At 56.5% G+C, this 21,253-nt stretch overlaps 1 protein-coding gene across 1 annotated transcript; it reads right to left on the reverse strand.

Annotated features, from left to right (window-relative positions):
- Positions 1 to 206: 206 nt before the first annotated feature.
- Positions 207 to 20,041, reverse strand: IGFBPL1 (insulin like growth factor binding protein like 1; the record flags this gene model as incomplete). The annotated part of the gene is made up of 5 exons (XM_055125135.1): positions 207 to 341; positions 2,946 to 3,114; positions 7,073 to 7,189; positions 8,139 to 8,248; positions 19,786 to 20,041. Coding segments are annotated over 4 exons (633 nt in total), but the record flags the coding sequence as incomplete, so codon positions are not given.
- Between the last annotated feature and the right edge of the window lie 1,212 nt (positions 20,042 to 21,253).

The following is a 21,253-nucleotide window of genomic DNA, read 5'->3' on the forward strand; positions in this document are numbered from 1 at the left end:
AGAACAGCCATGTACGGGCCGGCACTGGAGAGTGACAAACAGGCCACAAGGGACACTTCCTGGGAAGGCCGAGTCTGAGAAGAAAATGCCCCTGGCCACATTCTTTGGGGAGGGTGCAAATGCCCCCATGCACACCCACACACTCGGTTCCCAGAACCAGGCCCGCTAAAAAACCTCACACACAATTCCAGTTCAGCTCTTTAAAAAAATTTTTTGTTAGTAATAATAATAATAAAAACATACAAAAGGGGCCATTCTACAAAGTGTCTCCAATTCGTCACTAATTTAAAAAAGAAAATCCGTAGCTTGATGTTCCCGTTCTCCCGTGAGCTCCTCAGACCCTAGACAGGAAAGAGAGAGGGGGAAGGTTAGGGCCCTAGGTCCTAGGGCTTCCACGGGGTAGGGAGGGGTCCCCTAACGTCCAATCTCCCCCTCGGCAAGGAGAGGGGCTGGTGGCATCAGGGGTGGCCTGGGGAAGCTGACAGAGTCCGGGGCTCAGGAGCAAAAACCTGCCACTGTCAGAGACCCCCAAGGTGGGCTCAGCTGGAGGGAATGAGCACCACAGCCCCAGAGGCAAGCAAAGCAGGGCTGGGCAGCACTGCCCGTTGTAGGGGGTCAAGGTGGTGGTGGTGGTGGGCTGCAGGCGCCCGGCTCTGGGGCTGGAGAGATGGTACAGGGATGAAGGCACTCGCCTGGTAGACACGGCTGGCCCTGTTTTGTTTTTGTTTTTGTTTTTTGCTTGGGGGCCACATTGATGATGCTCAGGGCTTACTCCTGGGTCCTGCACTCAGGACTCGCTCCTGGCGGTGCTTGGGGGACCCTCGGGATGCCTGAACGTGTGCAAGGCGAGCGCCCGACCCGCCTACTGTCTATCCCATGGCCAGCCCTGTTTCTGTCTGGCTCCCACACAGCATCCGGCCTCACGAGTACTGCCAGGAGGGATCCCTGAGCACTGCTGGGTGAAGCTGCCCAACCCCCCCCCCCCATCTGCCCCCGACCCGACTGCCCTGGCTCTTGGTGGTTTCCTTCTGAAACCCACCTTGAATGGACTCTTCGTACTCCAGGTAAGTCTGGATCCCTGACTTGGCATCGCATGTATGTGTGGTTTTGTACGTGTGTGTTTAATAACACATATACGTGAGGGCCAGAGAGATGGTACAGGGGTCAGGCATTTCCCTTGCCTGTAGCTGGCCTCGGTTAGATTCCCTGACACCCCATATAATCCTCCAAGCTCCAGAGTCAGGAGCAAGTCCTGGGCGCCACCAGGGACTCAGGAAGGCAGCATTCTTGGCAGGGGCCACCCACAGGCTGCACGGAGGGTCTGGGGCCCACTACCCAGCTATGGGGCTGCTCAGACCGGGCGGTCCTAGCAGTGCTCCGGGGAGCCTGTGCGGCTGGGGACTGAATCCAGGGTCTTCCATATGCCAGATGAGCCCCTCCTAACGCTGACTTGCTGTCGGGCATGTCACAGTGGGCCTTTCCCTCCCGATCACAGGACTCTGCTCTCGACATGCCCCCCCCCCTGCACTGCCAGGCCCCCTTCTGCAGTGGCACCTTCATTTCTTCTTCTTCCTTCTCAGCTGCATCTCTTCATGCCTCTCCCATTGACCTCCAGACCTCCAACTTCCCGCTTCTCGGGGTGCAAGGATAGCTGCATTTGGAGGTGTCGGCCCCCCAAGAGTTGTGACACAGGGACAACACACTTAGCTGCCCAGTGATAGTGGCCAAAAGAATAATCCACTCAACTCGGGGATCAACTTGTATTTATCCCAGATACTCAATATCTCCTCCTTTCATTGTGAAAAAGGAAGAAATCCTTGTTCCTGGGTGAGGGCCAGACACCTGCGCGGAATGGGGCCCCCCCGAACCCCACCGTGGCAGCCTGGGGCCACCAGGCACCATCCGCCCATTGCGATGTGTGGGGGTCAGGCCCCCACTGCCCAGTGGTTGGAGGGTATTGGCCAGCCGGGGGATCGCGTGGTCCCCACCAGCCCTGCTCAGAGCTGCAGAGTGGCCAAGGGTCCTTGCAAAAGCAAAATCTCTTCTTAAAAAATTGGGGAAAGAAGGGCTGGAGTAATAGCACAGCAGGTAGGACGTTTGCCTTGCACACAGCCGACCCAGGTTCGATTCCAAGCATCCCATATGGTCCCCTGAGCACTGCCAGGGGTAATTCCTGAGTGCAGAGCCAGGAGTGACCCCTGAGCATCGCCAGGTGTGACCTAAAAAGCAAAAACAAAAACAAAAAAAAATGGGGAAAGAGTTGGGGCGAGCACAGCCCAGCCAGCTGCCACTCCCTGGGATGAAGCCAGGGTGCAGTGGGAGGGGGGCTGGTGGTCTCCAGGGCCGTCTCACGGGACCAGGTGCGGGACTGTCAGGCCCAGCACTGAGAACTCAGCTCCTGGTTGGACAGGCCGAGTGTGAGGCCCACATGGTATGAACAGAGAACATGCTACCAGAGATTCTACGTGTGTCTGCTCTGGTCTCCTCTGCTCTTCTCAGTGTGTCTTTTTTCTTTTTTCTTCTTTTATTACACAATAGCACAGCGAGTAGGGGGTTTGCCTTGCACACAGCCGACCTGGGTTCCGTTCGATTCCTCTGTCCCCCTCCAGAGCCCGGCAAGCTACAGAGAGCATCCCGCCCACACGGCAGAGCCTGGCAAGCTCCCCGTGGCGTATTCAATATGCCAAAAACAGTAACAAGTCTCACAATGGAGATGTTACTGGTGCCCGCTCGAGCAAATCGATGAACAATGGGACAACGGTGCTGCAGTCCTAATTTTTTGGTGCAGGGTGGGGAGGGGGTGCTTGGTGTGTGTGTTGTGGGGTGGGGTCATTCCAAATGTGCAGGGATCACACCTCTGTCAGCTGCATGCAAGGCCAGCACCCTCATCCCCGGACCATCTCTCCGGGCCCTGGATCAGAGCTGGGTCTTGGGGCTGAACTTACGGACAGGGTGCGGACACGGTCACAGGCGGCCCTCGGGGGCTGGGAAGTGGGGCGCACCGTATCCGCCGAGAGCCGAGACCGTCACCGAGCCATGAGCCTGGGCCTCTCCGGCCACGTTGACAGAATGACACTGGTACACGCCCTCGTCCTCCTTTTGCAGCGGATTAATCTAGAAAGAAAACAGCCGTCTCTGTGTGGCCTCGGCAGCCGTCACGCGTCAGGTCAGCCGTCACGCGGCGAGGTCCCTTGCGGGCCCAGTCCTTCATCAGCCTCATCTCTGCTTCCAGGCCAGAGAGCACTCAGTCTTTCTCCTCTTGCTCTAGCGACCGACCAAGCTACGTTTCCTTCTCTGCGGCTGACGATACTTGCCTAGCAATGCACTTGCAGCTAAGGGGACCAGGACTCGGTCCCTGGCACCGGCTATGGTCCCCTGTGCACTGCTGCCAGGCTTGATCCCTGAGTGCAGAGCCGGGAGGCGTGGGAGAGGGGAGAGGAGGAGAGGGGTGCGCCCTTGGCCTCCACCACCCTGGGCTGTAAGGCGGGAGGATTAATTTCCTGTGGCTGCTGTAACCAACTGTCCTCAATGTAGTGGCTGAACACAGTGCAACTTTATCATCTCCAGTTGTCACGTCAGATGTCCAGGTCTCAGTGGGGGCCTGAAGGAGGTCAGCAGGGATGTATTTCTCTTTCCTGCAGGGTGGAGTGGAACCTCCGTGCCTTGCCTGGACTGCTGGCAGGCTGCCGATGTCCCTCAGCTAGGACCCACTCATCCTGTAAGCCATCAAGGACCTCCCTCTCTCTCTCTCTCTCTCTCTCTCTCTCTCTCTCTCCTGCCTCCCTGGGCCACATCTAAAGGGCTCCTGTGATGCTACTGGCTACACCAAACAGCCCAAAGGAACAGCCCAAGGGAACGTCCTAATTAAAGTCAGCAGATTAGCAATGGTTGTTTAGGGCTAGAGCAATAACACAGCAGTTAGGGCATTTGCCTTCCACGCTGCCGACCCACCCCGGGTTCTATTCCTCCGTCCCTCTCAGAGAGCCCGGCAAGCTACTGAGAGTATCCCGCACAGCAGAGCCTGACAAGCTACCCGTGTAGTATTCGATATGCCAAAAACAGTAACAACAAGTCTCACAATGGAGACGTTACTGGTGCCCGCTCGAGCAAATCGATGAACAATGGGATGACAGTGCTACAGTGGTTGTTTGATCCTCTCTTAAATCCTCAAAGTTCATACTCACAGGGTTCCAGGATTTTTATTTTATTTTATTTTGCTTTTTGGCTCATACCCAGCGATATTCAGGGGTTACTCCTGGCTCTGCACTCAGGAATTACTCCCGGTGGTGCTTGGTGCTTGGGGGGCCATGTGGGATGCCGGAGATCAAACCCTGGTTGGCCACTTGCAAGGCAAATGGCCTACCTGCTCTGGCCCCAGGTTCTGGGATTTTTAAACAATTATTTAAGGTTAAAAAAAAACAGTCACTGTTGATAGAATTCTAGGATTAAAAGTGATTATATAGGGGCTGGAGCAGTAGCACAGGCGTTTGCCTTGCATGCAGCCACCCCGGGTTCGATTCCCAGCATCCCATATGGTCTCCTGAAAACCTCCAGGAGTAATTTCTGAGTGTGCAGCCAGGAGTAACCCCTGTGCATCGCCGGGTATGACCCACAAAGCCAAAAAGAAAAGTGATTAGATAACAAAGTTGCAATATAAAAATCAATAGGTCTGGAAAATAAATTTATGTGAACATGGCTATATCTGATTGCAGGGTTGGTAAGTCTCTGTCTAAGAATTTATCCAGCTTTTTGTTGCTTTAGGAGGTGTCTCCTGGCTGGGTCAAAGAAAGTCGGCAAGGCAGCAGATGTGGGTGTGGTGGGGAGGGGGTTGCTGGGGCTTCCAGAAGTATATGGATGGGAGAGAGGCTACCCACTCCATCCAGGATTCTTTTTATTTAGTTGGGGGGGGGGCACATCTGGTGATGCTCAGGGGTTACTCCTAACCCTGCACTCAGGAGTTATTCCTGGCAGTGCCTGAGGGACCAAGTGGGGTATTGGGGATGGAACATGGGTCCGTCGCATGCAAGGCAAGAGCTTTACCCGCTGTACTATCCCTTCGGGGATTTGGACCTGGATGTCTTTTTTCCCTGCTCTGCTCAGGTTTTCCAGAGCCTGAGAAATGGATTAATAACAGCATAATATATCATCGGAAAAATCCATGATTTTGCAATAAATCAGTAAAAATCAATTGAAGGCACTTTATTAAACAGGCCAGTTGGGAGACGGCACTCCTGGAAGGGAGCATGACATGACGCTCGCCACGTGCCAGGCTGTTTCACTCGGGGCGCCCCAGAGGGTGGTGGGTGAGACTCCTCCCCACCCCAAGAGACCCAGCCCCGGCAGCCGAAAAACCTCCAGAACCCAGTCGCTGCCGTGCTCACGGCCACTCTCCATACGCTTGGGCCGAGCATCACCCACAAGTGAACCTATTCCTGGAGACTTCAGCCACACACCCTACCCATACTCCAGTACACCTGAACACTGCATTTGAGAGTTCAAGGTAGGAGGCAACCAATCTTAGAGGAAGATATACATTTTTTTTTGTAAGCTACCCATGGTGTATTCGATGTGCCAAAAGCAGTAACAAGTCTCACAATGGAGATGTTACTGGTGCCCACTTGAGCAAATAGATGAACAACAGGACAACAGTGCTATATATATATGTGTGTGTGTGTGTGTGTGTGTTGTGTGTATACATATATATGTATATATATATATATACATATATATATACAACAGTGCTGTGTGTGTGTGTGTGTGTGTGTGTGCGCGCGCGTGCGCAAGAGTCTCTTGCCCGCACGCCTGGCTGTCTTCCCCGGGGCTTCCTCGGAGGGGATGGGCTCTAGCTTCCCTCCCCGGCCCGAGCAGAGCTCCCAGTGGCTGAAGACCTCCGGAACCTAGTGACAGCCATGCTCAAGGCCCCTCTCCACACGTTCAGATAAGCCTCACGCATGAAGGAACCGGCAGAGGAACCCAGGTGTGTGGAACCCGGGGCTGAGACCTCCAAGCCAGCTCGGATAGGGACTGGGCCTCCTCCGCCCAGATTTCCCATTTCCCAGTAGCTAGGCAGTCACACCCAGGGACTGCCCCAGGCACCCTGTAATCTTGTCAATGGCCAGCATCCTGAGACTTAAAAGCAAGCTCCCGGAAGCGTGTGGCAGCTTTGTGGCCATGCGATATCTTATAGCCTACTTCTCCCTCTGTGAGAACCTGGCAAACTACTGGGAGTTTCCTGCCCACATGGGAGAGCCTTGCAAGGTCCCCATGGTGTATTAATATGCCAAAAGCAGTAACAAGCTGGGTCTCATTCTCCTGACCCTGTAAGAGCCTCCAGTACGGCATCGTTGGAAGGACGAGTAGAGAGAGGCTTCTAAAATCTCAGGGCTTGGACAAATGGAGACGTTACTGAGACCACTCGAGAAATTCGATTATCAAGGGGATGATGATGATGATGATGATGATGATGATGATGATGTATATATATATATAAAGCACACAAGGCACAACCTTTAATAACATGTTAATGATCTCTTATAGAAGGACTTAATGGGCTCTGGGTGAAATACAACAACCTCCACACTCTTTCCTTACTATTTTTTTTTTTTTTTTGCTTTTTGGGTCACACCTGGCGATGCACAGGGGTTACTCCTGGCTCATGCACTCGGGAATTACTCCTGGTGGTGCTCGGGGGACCATATGGGATGCTGGGAATCAAACTTGGGTCAGCTGCGTGCAAGGCAAATGCCCTACCCGTTGTGTTATCGCTTCAGCCTCTCCACACTCTTTCCTTGAAGGATATGTTTTTGCAGCATTTTCAGCGGTTTTCCATAACAAGCAATACAAAATATATTATTTCAGTTCTGCTTTGGGGCAGGCATGGGGGTTTGGGATGGAAACATCCGAAATATGGTGGTGTAATGGAAGGTGTCATGGTGGTGGGATTGGTGTTTGAATATTAGATGAAATCAAATATTGTGAACTACTTTATAAAATTAAATTAAATTAAAATAAATAAATAAATAAACAGGTCAGTTGGTAACCGCCAACATTCTTGTGCCAGTAAGACACTCACCACAATCCAGGCTGTGGCTTCGTGGTCAGAGGGGCCCCCTCGCACCTGGACGGCCACATTGGCCCTGTCTCCGGGCAGGTCCTCCAGCACGGGGGTGCCCTCGGGAGAGCGGGTGACCTGTGGTGCACAGAAAAACAGCAGTGGCTTAGCAAACACGTTTCTGGAGGAGGACCAGTCTACAGACATCCCTGCCGTCCCCATTCTCCCCCTGGCTTAAAGGCAAGAGCCCCCCTCCCCCCCGCTCCCGCCTCCGCACTCTTCCGCCTCAGGAAAGGGCAGTAGTTGCTTTGTAAGCCTAAATGGGATTGTGCGTTGACAGCGCCCCCTGCTGGCAACATGTGCCACAGCACAGCTCCAAAGATGGGAGAATTCACCAGGGGAAATCTGAGCCATGCTGCATTAAAGATTTGATTTTGCAAGTGGACAGCTGGGTGTTTCCCAGAGCCTCTGAGCAGGCTCTCATTTCATTGCTGCGGCCCTAGGTTAGAGAAACAGCAGAACTTGGTGCGGGGTGTGTGTGGGGGGGGATGTGGGGGTGAGTAAGAGGCCAAGGGAGCAAAAGGCACTGAATGAACGCTCACTCTCCCTTCTCTGTGGACAGCCAGTGGAAAGGTTCTGGAGGATGAGCCTGCAGACCAAGGAGGGTATGGAAGGTGCCTTGTAAAGACCCTCTTGTCTCCATATTAAAATACTCACACAAAGACACTTAAACACACACACACACACACACACACACACACACACACACACACCACCCTGCAGGGCTGGAGAGACAGTACAGCAGGTAAGAAACTTGCTTTACATGTGGCCAACCTGGGTTCAATCCCTGGCACCCCATATAGTCTCCTGTGCCCCACTCTAAGTCTCTAAGTGACCCTGAGCACAGAGTCAGGAGTCAGCCTTGAGTACAACTGGGTGTGACCCAAACATCCCCCCACCCCCCTGCAAAACAAAACAATTCATACACTGCACCCCCTCCCAAACACACACGCGTGCACACACACGCGCGCACACACACACACACACACACATACACACACACACTCGGGTTTCTGGCTATACATACCTTCCTCCATGTGATGGCTGGGGCAGGCACCGCCCTCACTTCACAGGACAGGGACGCCTGTGCCCCAGAGACGTTGTGAATGCTCCGGGGAGGAAGGACAATGACAGGAGCTGCGAGGGGATAGGATATAGCACCCTCAGACACTCTCAGAGGGGACAGCAGGTGAGAGCACGGGCAGGACAGGAGCTGGAGCAGGACGCTGGCCTCAGAGCCAGGAGACCCAACCCTCCCTTCTCCATTGTCCTACCAGCAGGGACCAGAGGTACCACGGGCCATCCCAGAGCCACCCTGCAGAGCTCCTGTCTTGTCACAGTCCCTTTGCTGGGCCCCTCCCCGCTCCGGCTGCCATCTGCTCCCAGCTCCTTCTGCTGTCAGCTCTGGTGAAGACTGACTGAGGGGCGGGGGGTGGGGGGGAGGCTGCTGTATGTCATGGTGTCCCCCTCCCCTGCAGCCCGTGACAGATGGACCGGCTGCCCTCCTTCCCACTTCACCAAGGGGGGCATTTCACAGAATAAAGCCCCTCAGAGCAGCTGCACCCCCTTTTGGTCCCTTCCCAGACCCATTTGCATATCAAGAAGCCCAGAGTCACAGGGTGCCCTCCCACCCAGGTGAGGAAGCTGGTTATCTCAGAGCTCCTGTGTGTGTTCTGTGTGTGTGTGTGTGGTGTGTGTATGTGTGTGTGTGTGTGTGTGTGTGTGTGTGTGTGTGTGTGTGTGTGTGGGATACCCAGTGAGGTCTCTGTACTGGAGTGCAGGGGCTTCTACAGAGACAGTTGGGGACAGTGCTGAGGCAAAGGCGCCTGCCTTGGGCGCTGTGCCCACCTGACCTCATCCCCCGAGCATCAGCAGGGCAACTCTGGGGCATCTCCTTGGTTCCTCACAGCCAATAGTCGGGCTGGGAATCTCTGAGAGTGGCTCGTCGGCCCCTGAGCACCACTTGGGAGTACCTCCACCAACACACAAACTCTCACCTGAGACACCCAGGGATGTGACTCTCACTCTCACTCCCTCAGTCTTCTCACTCTCACTCCTCTCCTCACTCTCTCCTCACTCTTACTCTCCTCACCCATTCTCATTCTCCTCACTATCACTCCTCTCCTCTCATCTCCTCACTCACTCTCACTCCTCTCCTCACTCTCCGCACTCTCACTACCTCAGTCTCCTCACTCTCACTCCTCTTCTCACTCTCCTTTCACTCTCCTCACTCATTCTCATTCTCTTATCACTCTTCTCTTCCCATCTCCTCACTCACTCTCACTCCTCTCCTCACTCTCACTCTCCTCACTTATTCTCATTCTCCTCACTATCACTCCTCTCCTCTCACCTCCTCACACTCTCCTCACTCTCACTCACCATCCTCGATCTCCTCACTCTCCTCACTTTCACTCACTCTCCTCACCGACTCTCTCTTCATTCACCCTCCTCACTCCCATCTCACTCTCCTGACTCACTCTCCTCACTGATTCTCTCTTCACTCACCCTCCTCACTCTCGGGGCTGGAGTGATAGCACAGCGGGTAGGGCATTTGCCTTGCACGCGGTCGAGCTGAGTTCAATTCCCAGCATCCCATATGGTCCCCTGAGCACCACCAGGAGTGATTCCTGAGTGCAGAGCCGGGAGTAACCTGTGCATTGCCGGGTGTGACCCAAAAAGCCAAAAAACCAAAAACCAAAAAAAGCCTCTCCTCACTCTCACTCACTCTCACTCACTCTCACACTCCTCACTCTGCAGGGTCTTCACCTGGTGTTCGCCTTACCACCCTCCACAGGCCAGCCTAAGACAGCCCCGTGGGGAGGCAGTCACCTGCCTTCCCCTCCAGGTACCCAGAGTTCAGCACCGCAGCACCACATGGCTGGGTCCACACCTTTGGAGTATCACTGAGTTTTGCTTAGGAATGACCCCCGCCCCCACCAGCTCCGCTACCCAGGGAGAAGGAGAACAAAGGGCAGGAGACTGCAGGTTGGAGGAAGGAGCTAAACCACAGAGGAAAGGGCGAGGGCGCGGGAGTGAGGATGGTTGCATCCCTGCAGCCTGGAACGAGAACTGAAGGGCCCTCTGACTCCCCAAAGCCCCAGGACCAGGCTCATCAAGCACCCACTTGCACCTCTCCAGTGACAGCGGGCTCACTACTGACCACGCCAGGCCTGTCCATCCCTGGAGAAAAAGTCCACCCTTCCCCGGAGCGAGGCCATGTGGGTTCCAAGCCTGCTCTCTGGGGACCCTGATGGCCTCCAGTGTGTCAACTGCACAGGCCCTGCGCCCTCCACCTCCCCACTCTCTCCTCCTTCCCCTCCCCTCCCCTCCCTGCCCCCACCTTGGCAGGATCAACCCAGCCTTCAGTTGTGCCCCCCTGCTTGCCCCCAAGCACCGGGGTCCCCACTGCGGTCAAGGGCTCGCAGCACGGGCTCACCTGCGGGGTGACAGCGACAGAGAGGTTAAATCCCAGCCTCTCCACGCAGACCCCCAAGGCAGCAGCTGCTGTGGGGGGTGATGAGAAAGCCCCCCCCAACACTCCCCAGGGGCCCGCTATCAACACGCTGCACTTCCCTTTCCCGGAGAGTCATACATTTGCAATGAGATTCCTTTCCTCACTCGCAGGCTGAAATGAATAAACCAGTGCCTGCTGGGGGAAGCCTCCGACCTGCCTTGCTCCCTAATTAAGGGAGATGGGCTGAGAAACACGGGCCTGGCCTCTGGCTTCCCGGCAGAAGACGCCGCTCATCTTTTACAAAGGAGCCCCCTGCGCTCCCCGGCAAATGAGGGGGCTTGCCTCACATGTGTGGCTGTTTTGACACGGACGCGCAGCATGCCTTTCCGTGTCTGTGGGACACTCATTGTCCAACCAGGCTCTGAGAGATTTAGGAGCATGTATCCAGTTGTGCCACCACCACCATCACCACATCCGCAGTGGCCTCCCCAAATCTTTCTCAGGGTCGTGTTAACCTCAATACATCTGAATTCAACTTTAAAGTGTTCTTCTGGGGGGGGGGTGGAGAGACAATTCAGGGGTAAAGTGCTTGCCGTGCATATGTGCATACACATGTGGTCCCGTGGCAGTAATGTGGCAGGGTCAGGGTTAGTCACAGGCTGGGGGGTCCTGACTGAGGCATACATGCCGTAAGGGCCCGGGTCAGGCCGTCTTCACTGGATCCCCTCTCCTTTTTGGGGTCTTTCTCACCCAATTCCCTCTCTCCTCCCCTTTTGCCAGGCCTCTAACTTTGTCTGCCTTTCAATTTTTTTTTTCTTTTTGGGTCACACCCAGTGGGATAACTCCTGGCTCTGCACTCAGGAATTACTCCTAGCGGTGCTCAGGGGACCATATGGGATGCTGGGAATCGAACCTGGGTCGGCCACGTGCAAGGCAAACGCCCTACCCGCTGTGCTATGGCTCCAGCCCCACTTTGTCTGCCTTTCAAAGGAGACATCCCACTGAGCCCGTGGGCCAATGAAGCGTCAGTTCCCTGCTGTACCTCTGTTCTGGGCCCAGTCTGTCAGAGCTCCAGCCTGGGTCGGCCTGGTGCGTGTAAATCCTGTTTCTTCTCTCCCGGCTAGAAGGTCCCCTGAGCCCACCAGGAGTGCTCCCTGAGCACCGAGTCAGGAGTAAGCTCCCTGGAGCACCACCAGGTATGGCCCCAAACCCCAAAATAAATAAAGGTATTAATGAATTAAAAATAAAAACAAAGCTTTGTGGATGTTTGGTTTTTTTCCCCCTGATCAGACAGAAATCCTGCCACAGCCCCCCTCCCCCCCACCCCCTGCACCATCGAAAGTGATCCCTGAGCATAAACCATCAGAAGTAAGCCCTAAGCATCGCTGGAAGTGGCCCCCAAACCATGGAGTGTTTATCCATGCTAGCTCATTGTGATCACTGGCATCACGGTTAAAGAAATAAATAAAAGGCAGCAGCATGCGTAACGACGATCGCAATACAATGGGAACCAGCTAACACGCAAGGCTGGCAGTGTAACAGACTTCACGCACAGGGGTGAGACAGATTAATCTCCCCAGCAACAAGCCCACCAGCTTCCTGGGGGCTAGGGGTGGTGAGGGGTGGTGGTGGTGGTGGTGCTTGCAGATGAGCAGGGCTGTGGAACTCAGCAGGGGCTCCAGAACCTGAGGTCTGGGGGAGCCCCTACTCTGGAGTAAAAAGTAGGGTCTTTTACTCCGAGAAAAATCAAGGGTCGGGAGGAGCAAAATGCAAATTCAGGCACCCCAGGTCCTTGCAGGTTTTCAAAGTGGAACCTTGGGGCTGGAGGGATAGCACAGCGGGTAGGGCGTTTGCCTTGCACGCAGCCGACCCGGGTTCAATTCCCAGCATCCCATATGGTCCCCTGAGCATTGCCAGGACTAGTTCCTGAGTGCAGAGCCAGGAGTTACCCCTGTGCATTGCCAGGTGTGACCCAAAAAGCAAAAAAAAAAAAAAAAGACAAAAGACAATCAAAGTGGTACCTCTGTGGCCGGAGCAATAGTAACGCAGGAAGAGCACTGACCTTGCACACAGCCAAACCGGGTTTGATCCCCGGCATCCCACATGGCTCCCCCCTGAGCACCGCCAGGAGTAATTTCTGAGAGCAGAGCCAGGAGTAACCCCTGAGCATCACGGAGTATGGTCCCACACCAACCCCCGCCTCCAAAACAGTCCAAGTGGGATGTCCACCTACCCTGGCGCCCTTCCAGAGGGAGAGAGGTTCCTCAGGGCTGGAGTCCAGCCCCCATGGAAGCCCCGTTCATGGAACTGTTAGGAGGGCCCGTTCACAGGACTCTGGTTTGTTGCAGCAGGAGGGGGCCTCGTGGAACCAGGAAAGGAAGGTTGGAACTGAGAGAAGAGAGCATGGAGGGGGTCCCACCTGCCTCTCCCGAGGGGAGCCACACAGGGCCGCGTCTGTCCCCTGCGGCGTGTTGACCCAGGCTTCCTGGGAGCTGCCCCCTCCCCCAGACCCTATTCCAGACTCCCAGGAAAAGAGCTGGCATGGGGCACACGCCAACTGGGGCACAGAGCGCCCACCTGGTACATTCTGGGAAGGGTGGGGTGCCCTGAAATCCAAGTTCCCTAACACCAGCCCGAGGGCACCTGGCCAGCAGGTGATGAGCTCCCTGTCTCTCCCCACCCGCAGCCCCTGGACTGTGCTCCTGGGGTGTTAAATGTTGACATTACCACCGGCAGGAAAAAATCCAGGTTCAAGATCCTGCCTCTGCTGTGACTGGGACTCTCAGTTTTTCCTTCTTTAAAATAGGCACATGAAAAAAAAATTGGCACATGTTGTTCCCCCTCCCCACCCCCATTCCTGGCCACGATCCCCTCACTATAGGCTTCTGTGAGCAACCCCGACACGGCCCTTTCAAACTGTAAAAAGATCTGATGAGGACTTGGCAGGCCGTATCCCCCCCTGCCCCAGGGTGGTCTCAAAGATGCTTTTTTGGCCCCTGGTGAGCAACCTATCAATGGCATTCCATGAGCCTAGGGCACAGTCTGTCACCTTCCCACAAGCCCCTGGCTGAGTGGGGTGTCTTCTCTGCCCACCGCCCACACAGGGCACGTGGTGTCTGGTACTGGCCTGCCCAGTCCCGGGAGGGGTCAGCAACCTCCAGCTAATCCTTGCTAGATGCTTCTTTGCTTCGACAAGGGCCCCCAACAGCCCTGGCAGTGCCGGATGGCACTAATGCAGCCCAGGGAACACGCCTCTTGCTCAGCTGTTCACCCACTCAGCTGGCACTGTGGGTCTTGGTGGGTCAAACAGTGCCCAGGGACGCTCTGATGCCCGCCCCCCTCCCCGATCCAGCTTCCAAACAGAGGGCAGGGGTGAGATGCAACCCACCTCCTCTGCACGCGCAAACGAAGAGGACGAAAGCAGCCATGCAGCCCCCGGGAGGCAGGGAGGGAACGGCTGAGGGTGTCACTGTGAGACGTGCATGGAAGAAAAGGGACCCGTGCTGTTACGATCAGCCGTGCAGATGCAAAGGCTCCGCGAGATTACTGATACCTGCACAGATGGAAGGAGTCCACGGCATGTGTGCGTACAGATCTCTGTCTCATCTGTCTCTGTCTGTCTCTACTTACCTATCTCTAGGCTTCTCCACACACATACCTGTATATGAAGGCTTGGGGGCCACGCTGTGCTCTGCACTCCGGGCTCATTCCTGACTCGGTGCTAAGGGATTGACTCTTACAGGGGTTTGGGGGACACCATGTATGGTGCTGGGGACTGGACCCCGGCTGGGCCCGGGGCTGGAGCCTTTCCCTGCTGGACTAGGGCTCCGGCCCAGATGCACGATGTTATTCACCAAGCGGAGCTGCACAGATGAAAGGGCTGCACGTCATTAGGAGCCACGCAGCCCTGCACAAATGCAAGAGGCCCACATCCCCCTCACAACACCCCGGGGTCCGAGCCCCCGCCCGCCCCGCGCAATCCGCCCTTGCCGGCCGCCGCGAAAGAAAGATCTCCTCGGATGCCTCGGAGATTTCCTTACAGTCCACGGTGCTCGGGGAAAGACAAAATATCAAACCTCACCCCCCAGGACCCCATCTGCTTGTCGGAGAGAGAGAGCTCGCCACCGGCGGGTGTCATAACCGACGCGCTGAACAGCCCCGATAATTTATGCTAATAGTTGCTTTAGGAGGTGGAACAAGAAACAGTATAATCTGGCTCCCTGCAGCCCCCTCAAATCCCCTCCCTCAGCAGGAAAGGCTTCCCAGAGCCCCCCAGCGCCCCCTCCCCTCCCACCGTCTTTGTCCCTCAAACAAAGTCGCCTCCCTGCCTCCCCCAGCCACCCAGGAGCAGACACCTCACGCAGACTGCTGCTCGGCAAGGCTGGAACTCCAGTCCCGGCAGGCAGATTTCCACGGTCTCCGAGTGCCAGGGTCTCCGGAGCTCGGGAGGCTCGGGACACCTTTGCTCTAGGGCTCAGCGTTCCAGCCAGGACGCCCACCTGCTGCCTGCTGCACCCCAGCCCCCTCCGGGTGTGGACAAAAGGTTCAGGGCGCAGACACCCGTGCATCCCGGCCGGTGAGAGCGCCGGGAGCAAGCGAGGATGAGGAAGGACGGTGAGGATGTCACCCGACGTGGAGACACAGAGCCAAACGCTCTGTGCCGGGTGGAGAAGCTTCACCTAGAGGCTGCCGAGGGCCCCCTTGGACACCTCCTCCTCCTTCCTCGGCCCCTCAGTGCTCACCGCCCCCCTCCCACCCGTCAGCCCAGGGATTCCCGGCCCACCCTTCAAGGTGCCTCTCAGCAGCTCCCTTTCCGGTGAGGCTGTGCCCACCCCACCCGCCTTGCCCCAGGAACAGAAACCTTAGGCAGGGGGTCCACATGGAGACAGCCTTGGAGAAGGAACCCAAGACGGCTCCTTCCTAAATCAGGTTGCCAGCAGGCCAGAAGCACGGGGGAGGGGGGAAACCCAAGCCGGACCCCTACCCGCCACCCCCAGGCAGGGGAGTGGGACGAGGATTCCAGTGCCCTGGGGTCCTGAGTGCCCCCAGCGTTTCTCTCTGTTCAGTGGGAGTGCGACTTGGGGGGGAGAGGGACTGCAAATGTAAGTGAGGAATAGGATGCAAAAGGGTTCCCTGCGTCGGAGAATTCCTCCTAAGACTGTGCCCTGGCTCGGCCTCCAGGGAGAACTGGATGGAGAGTTCCCAGAAAATCGAAAGCTACTGTAAGAGCCAGCAGTGCCCTGCCTGGGACTCGCTCCCAAGGACCCAAACGACACGCAAATTCAAAATGCGACACGCACGCCTATGCTCATGGCAGTTACAGTAGACAAAGGCTGGAAACGGCCCAAGGACCCCCTGACAGAGGAGTGGATAAAGAAGTCGGGGGAAAGATGCACGATGGAGAGCGGGTCAGCCGTGGGGAGAGGTGAACTCCCGCCTTCCGCTCTGCAACACGGAGAGAACCGGAGGGGCCACGCGGAGGAAGAGCAGTCAGCAGGAGAAAGACAAACAGCAAACTGTCTCCCTCCTAGGAAAAGAAACAAAGGGGTCCCGGAGAGACAGTACAGGGGGGTAGGGCTCTTGCCTTGCAGGTGGCCAGCCCGGACTCCATCCCTGATGTCCCACAGAGTCCCTGGAGCACCACCAGGAGTGATCCCGGAGCCAGGAGTAAGCCCTGAGCACCGCCGGGTGGGGCCCCGCTCTCTACCTCCCCCTCCCCCAAACAGGGGGAAACTAAAAGAACCACAATGTCTGATGAAAACAAATACTTAGATGAACGGAACTCACAAGCTCTGGGGGCCAGAGCAACAGTACAGCGGGGAGGGCGCTTGCTTTGGGCACCGCTAACCCAGGCTCGGCTCCGGCCCCCGGCATCCCATAGGGTCCCCTGAGCACTGACAAGGATAATTCCTGAGCACAGAGCCAGGAGTAACCCCTGAGCATTGCCAGGCCTGGCTTCCAAACAAAAATGTTTTAAGAAATCTAAAAACAAAGAATACACAAGCTCTCGGGAGGGTCCTGCATGTGGTGTTTCACCTTGGTGGTAATCACGGGGGGTTCACATCATACCCCTAAAGGACATGATCATGGACATGCTTGGAAACTAGTTCTGACTTCAACAGCCTGGTGAGAGAGAAAGACAGAGAGAGAGAGAAGGGAAGGAAGGAAGGAAGGAAGGAAGGAAGGAAGGAAGGAAGGAAGGAAGGAAGGAAGGAAGGAAGGAAGGAAGGAAGGAAGGAAGGAAGGAAGGAAGGGAAGAAGGGAGGGAGGAAGGAAGAAAAGAAGGAAAGGAGGAAAGGAGGGATGGAGGGAGGAGGAGAAAAAAAGAAAGAAAAGAAAGAAAAAAGAAAAAGAAAGAAAGAAAGAAAGAAAGAAAGAAAGAAAGAAAGAAAGAAAGAAAGAAAGAAAGAAAGAAAGAAAGAAAGGAAGGAAGGGAGAGAGAGGGAGGGAGGGAAGAAGGAAGGAAGGAAGGAAGGAAGGAAGGAAGGAAGGAAGGAAGGAAGGAAGGAAGGGAGGGAGGGAGGGAGGAAGGAAGGGAGGGAGGGAGGGAGGGAGGGAGGGAGGGAGGGAGGAAGGAAGGGAGGAAGGGAGGGAGGGAGGGAGGGAGGGAGGAAGGAAGGAAGGGAGGAAGGAAGGAAGGGAGGAAGGGAAGGAGGGAGGGAGGAGGAAAAAAGAGAAAGAGAGAGGAAGGAAGGAAGGAAGGAAGGAAGGAAGGAAGGAAGGGAAGGAAGGAAGGAAGGAAGGAGGGAAGGAAGGAAGGAAAGGAGGAAGGAAGGAAGGAAGGAAGGAAGGAAGGAAGGAAGGAAGGAAGGAAGGAAGGAAGGAAGGAGGGAGGGAGGGAGGGAGGGAGGGAGGGAGGGAGAGAGGGAGGGAGGGAGGTGGGAGAGAGGAGGGGGAGGGAGAGAGAACAGACTCAGGACTGGAACATCATGGGTCTTTATACATCTGTGTGAGAGAGAGAATTACTCTCCTCAGCAAGATTTCAGGCATGTCAGAGCCACAAAGCCCAGAAGATAAGGCAGAAACCTGTTTCCAAGCCGAGACCAGGCAGGTGTCAGAACAGCCATGGCACATGCAGGGCCTGCCTGCAAACCCTCCTGTGACGTTGGGGGGTGGGGTGGGGGCATTAATGCATGGCGGGGGGGGGCGGTGTGAGGGCTGGCCAGGGGAAGGGGCGCAGCTGCGGCTGCCATGGGGTCCCGGGGCGTGTGATTACACAGAGCTCCCGCAGTGCTCTGTGATGAAAGGATGGCTCGAGGGCACGGCAGGAGGGGGCCGCCGTGCCCCCCAAACATCTCCCCGGCTGCCCAGACCTTTCTGCTTCCCCGGGGTAGGCGATGCAAACATTTTAGAACAAAAAGGAGAGAAGCAGAGCCTGGCACCGGGGTGCACAGCAAATCCATCCAGCCCGTGGGGTGGGGAAGGAGAGTGGGATCCTAGGGGTTGGGGGGTGCCTGGTGCCAGCCACAAACAGGGGGACCCTGAAAGGCAGCTTCTGAGTGGACCACCCTTGGGACCCGGGGCATCTTAGCACCTGGGCCCTGGGCTGAGTCCCAGAGCCCAGAGATGAGAGTGGAGGAGCTGTCACATTGACTGGTCACTTGGTGATTGATGCCCGCGAATTTGGGGTTTGGGGTTTCCATCTCCCAGCTGGCCTCCTGTAACCATGGCAACCCCACCTGGTGACTTTTAACCCCCTCCAATCCTGTCCTGCGACCACATCGAGCAGGGTGTCCCAGCTTTGCTGGTCACCCTGGACAAGTCCTCTGCTGCCCCGGCTCCCAGTCCCCTCAGTCTAAAGTGCTCTCTTGGGAGGAGGCACCTGGCCTGCCAGCTTGGGCTCTGTCCAGTGACGGCAGGAGCAGCCTCTCACCTACCACCTCCTCCATGCTGAGGGACCAGTTACCTGGAGGGAGACAAAGGGAGCTGCCACAAGCAGAGAGCTGAGAAAGCAGACCTCAGAGAGAGTGGCAGGGGGGAGGAGGAGGAAGAGGAGGAGGAAGAGGAGATGGGGCTGGCTAAACACCAAAGGCAGAAACAAAGGTTCCAAGCTTAAGGGACACCCCACCACCTCTGCCCCATGCACACCCCACCCAGAGCAGCCAGCGGAGACTTGGCTGTGGCCAGCTCTGCCTCCATCCCCGGAGAGGCATGGTCCTGAAGGGCTAGCTGTCCAGATAACTGGGGGGAGAGGGGGGTGCTCGACGCTGCTCCAGGTCTAGAAAAGGTTCGGAGTGCGGCTTCCTTGTGGACCTGAAATCATTACATGCCCCCCACCGCCTTCGGAGAGAAATCTGGATTTGGTCTTTAGGACCAGGTCATAATTCTTGCTTGCCAGGACACTGAACCCCAGGCAGGGGTGTGTGGGTGGGGGGAAGGGGGGGCAGGCTTCACACTTAACTCTGCACTGCCCCCTATCTGTAGTGCTTAGAACTGATGGGGCAGTTCTCCAAAACTGGGGGTCAGGCCCAGGGTGGCAGGGCACCCCAAGCCTCGTGTGTGCTTAATTTTTCATTTGATCGTTTCAAGACCACATAGTTAGGGTGAGCACCGATGATTTCGCCCAACATCGCTTGACTGTCATATAAATGAGGCTTCCCTGCTAAGTCTCCAACAGTGAGAGATTTTTCTTTCCCTAGCACTTAAAAGTGGAAGTCTCCAATTCATGTCACCCCATAAAATTCCATGGGACCCCCCTCTCATGGCACCACTATCTTTTTCAGAGTTCAGGTCTCCAGAGGTCTTCTTACCTGTCCTAGGGGACACCAGCCCCCCAACCCCATCCGGTCAGGAGCTGCTTCACCTCCCCACCCTCTGGATTCATACAATTCGCCCGGGGCGGGAACTGTTTGTTTGTTGGTGGAGCGGGTTTCGGACCCCAGAGGAGCCCAGGCTGCCAAGGTGCCAGGCCTGCAGGGAACTGCAAGTACTCAGGCCTGCACCAAAGGAGGAGCAGGTGGACCAAGTTCCCAGTGGCTCCGCGGTTGCTGCCTCCGTGAGCTGGGGAAGGCGGGGAGCAATGGTTGTGGATTCTTGGCCCTGCAGCCCCCCTCCCCCACCTCCTGGCCAGGTATGGAAAGCTGTTCCCCCAACAGAGAGAGAAAACTGCAGTCCAGCGCCCGTCGGGGCGCCTGTTGCAGGGGGGGAAAGGAGGGACTGTGGGTGGGGGGTGGGGTGCCAGCCCCGGCTGGGGTGGGGAGGGGGCTCGTGTCCGACTCACCCAGTTGGCAGGGGCCGTCGCGCGCCTTGTGCAGGTGCCCGGCGCGCGGGCGGAGCGCGAGGCGGGCGCGCAGGCGGAGCGCGCACACGCTGGGGTAGGAGCGGCCGTCGGAGCCGCAGACGGCGCCGCGCCGCGCGCACACGCAGAGCCCGGTGCCCTCGGGGGCCGAGCCCGCGGCGCCGCTGGCACACACCAGCCCCGGGCCGCAGCGCGCGCCCGCGCGGCCCCCGCAGCTCGCGCCCTCGGCGCCCGCGAACCCGGCCGGGCACGGAGAGCACGCGGGGCGCGGCGCGGCGGCGCGGGCCGCGGCCCACGGCGGCGGCAGCAGCAGCAGCAGCAGCAGCAGGCGGACCATGACCGGCTCCGGGACGGCAGCGCCGCTTCTGCTCCGAGCCGGGCTCCCCGCGCGCGCGGGCGCAGCCTCCCCGCCCGCCCGCCCCGCAGCCGCTGATTGGCCGAGGGCGCACGGCGGGGCGCCCGCACGTGGCTGCCCGGCCCGGCCCGCGCCCCTCGGGGTGGACCCCCGCTGGAGGACGGGGGCCCACAGCGGCTCTCGGACACCCGGGAGGAAAAGAGCACCTGTCCGAGGGCCCTCTGGGCGGGAGGAGGGGTCGGATTAAGGATTAAGGATGCTCCTCAACCCTCCCGGAAGGATGCGCTATTTCTTTTCTTCTGCACAGAACGATTTTCTTTCTTTCTTTCTTTCTTTCTTTCTTTCTTTCTTTCTTTCTTTCTTTCTTTCTTTCTTTCTTTCTTTCTTTCTTTCTTTCTTTCTTTCTTTCTTTCTTTCTTTCTTTCTTTCTTTCTTTCTTTCTTCCTTCCTTCCTTCCTTCCTTCCTTCCTTCCTTCCTTCCTTCCTTCCTTCCTTCCTTCCTTCCTTTCTTTCTTTCTTTCTTTCTTTCTTTCTTTCTTTCTTTCTTTCTTTCTTTCATTTTTGGGTCGCACTTGGCGATACTCAGGGGTTACTCCTGGCTCACGCTCTCAGGAATTACTCCTGGCGGTACTCGGAGGACCTTATGGGATGCTGGGAATCGAACCCCGGTCGACCACGTGCAAGGCAAATGCCCTACTCACTGTGCTATTGCTCCAGCTCCAAGGAACGATTTTCTTAGATTTACTTTCTGAAGGGGGAGCGGAGTGGGGGTGGAGGGAATCACTATTGGATGATTTCAGAGTTTCACGCTGGGAAGTGTTTCCCTTCCACCCTTTCTTTATTCCGCGGCCACCCCAGTTTAGAATGAAGCGACTCTTGTCATGTTATTGTGCATTTCCCCCCAAGTTTCGGGGGACTTCTGTAGGACTATGGAAGCAGATGTGGTTGTGTGATCTTGTGCTTTCAACACGAACACACAGAGAACGACTAAACGTGATTGTCCCCTCGGTTTTTCCGCTGTTGCTGTTCCCCACTTGTCATTCCTCCAAGCCAGCATCTTGCACAGTGAAAGAAGCCCAGCTGCATTGCCCCTTC

This window comes from Sorex araneus, chromosome 1, assembly GCF_027595985.1.
Source record: "Sorex araneus isolate mSorAra2 chromosome 1, mSorAra2.pri, whole genome shotgun sequence".
Classification (NCBI taxonomy): domain Eukaryota; kingdom Metazoa; phylum Chordata; class Mammalia; order Eulipotyphla; family Soricidae; genus Sorex; species Sorex araneus.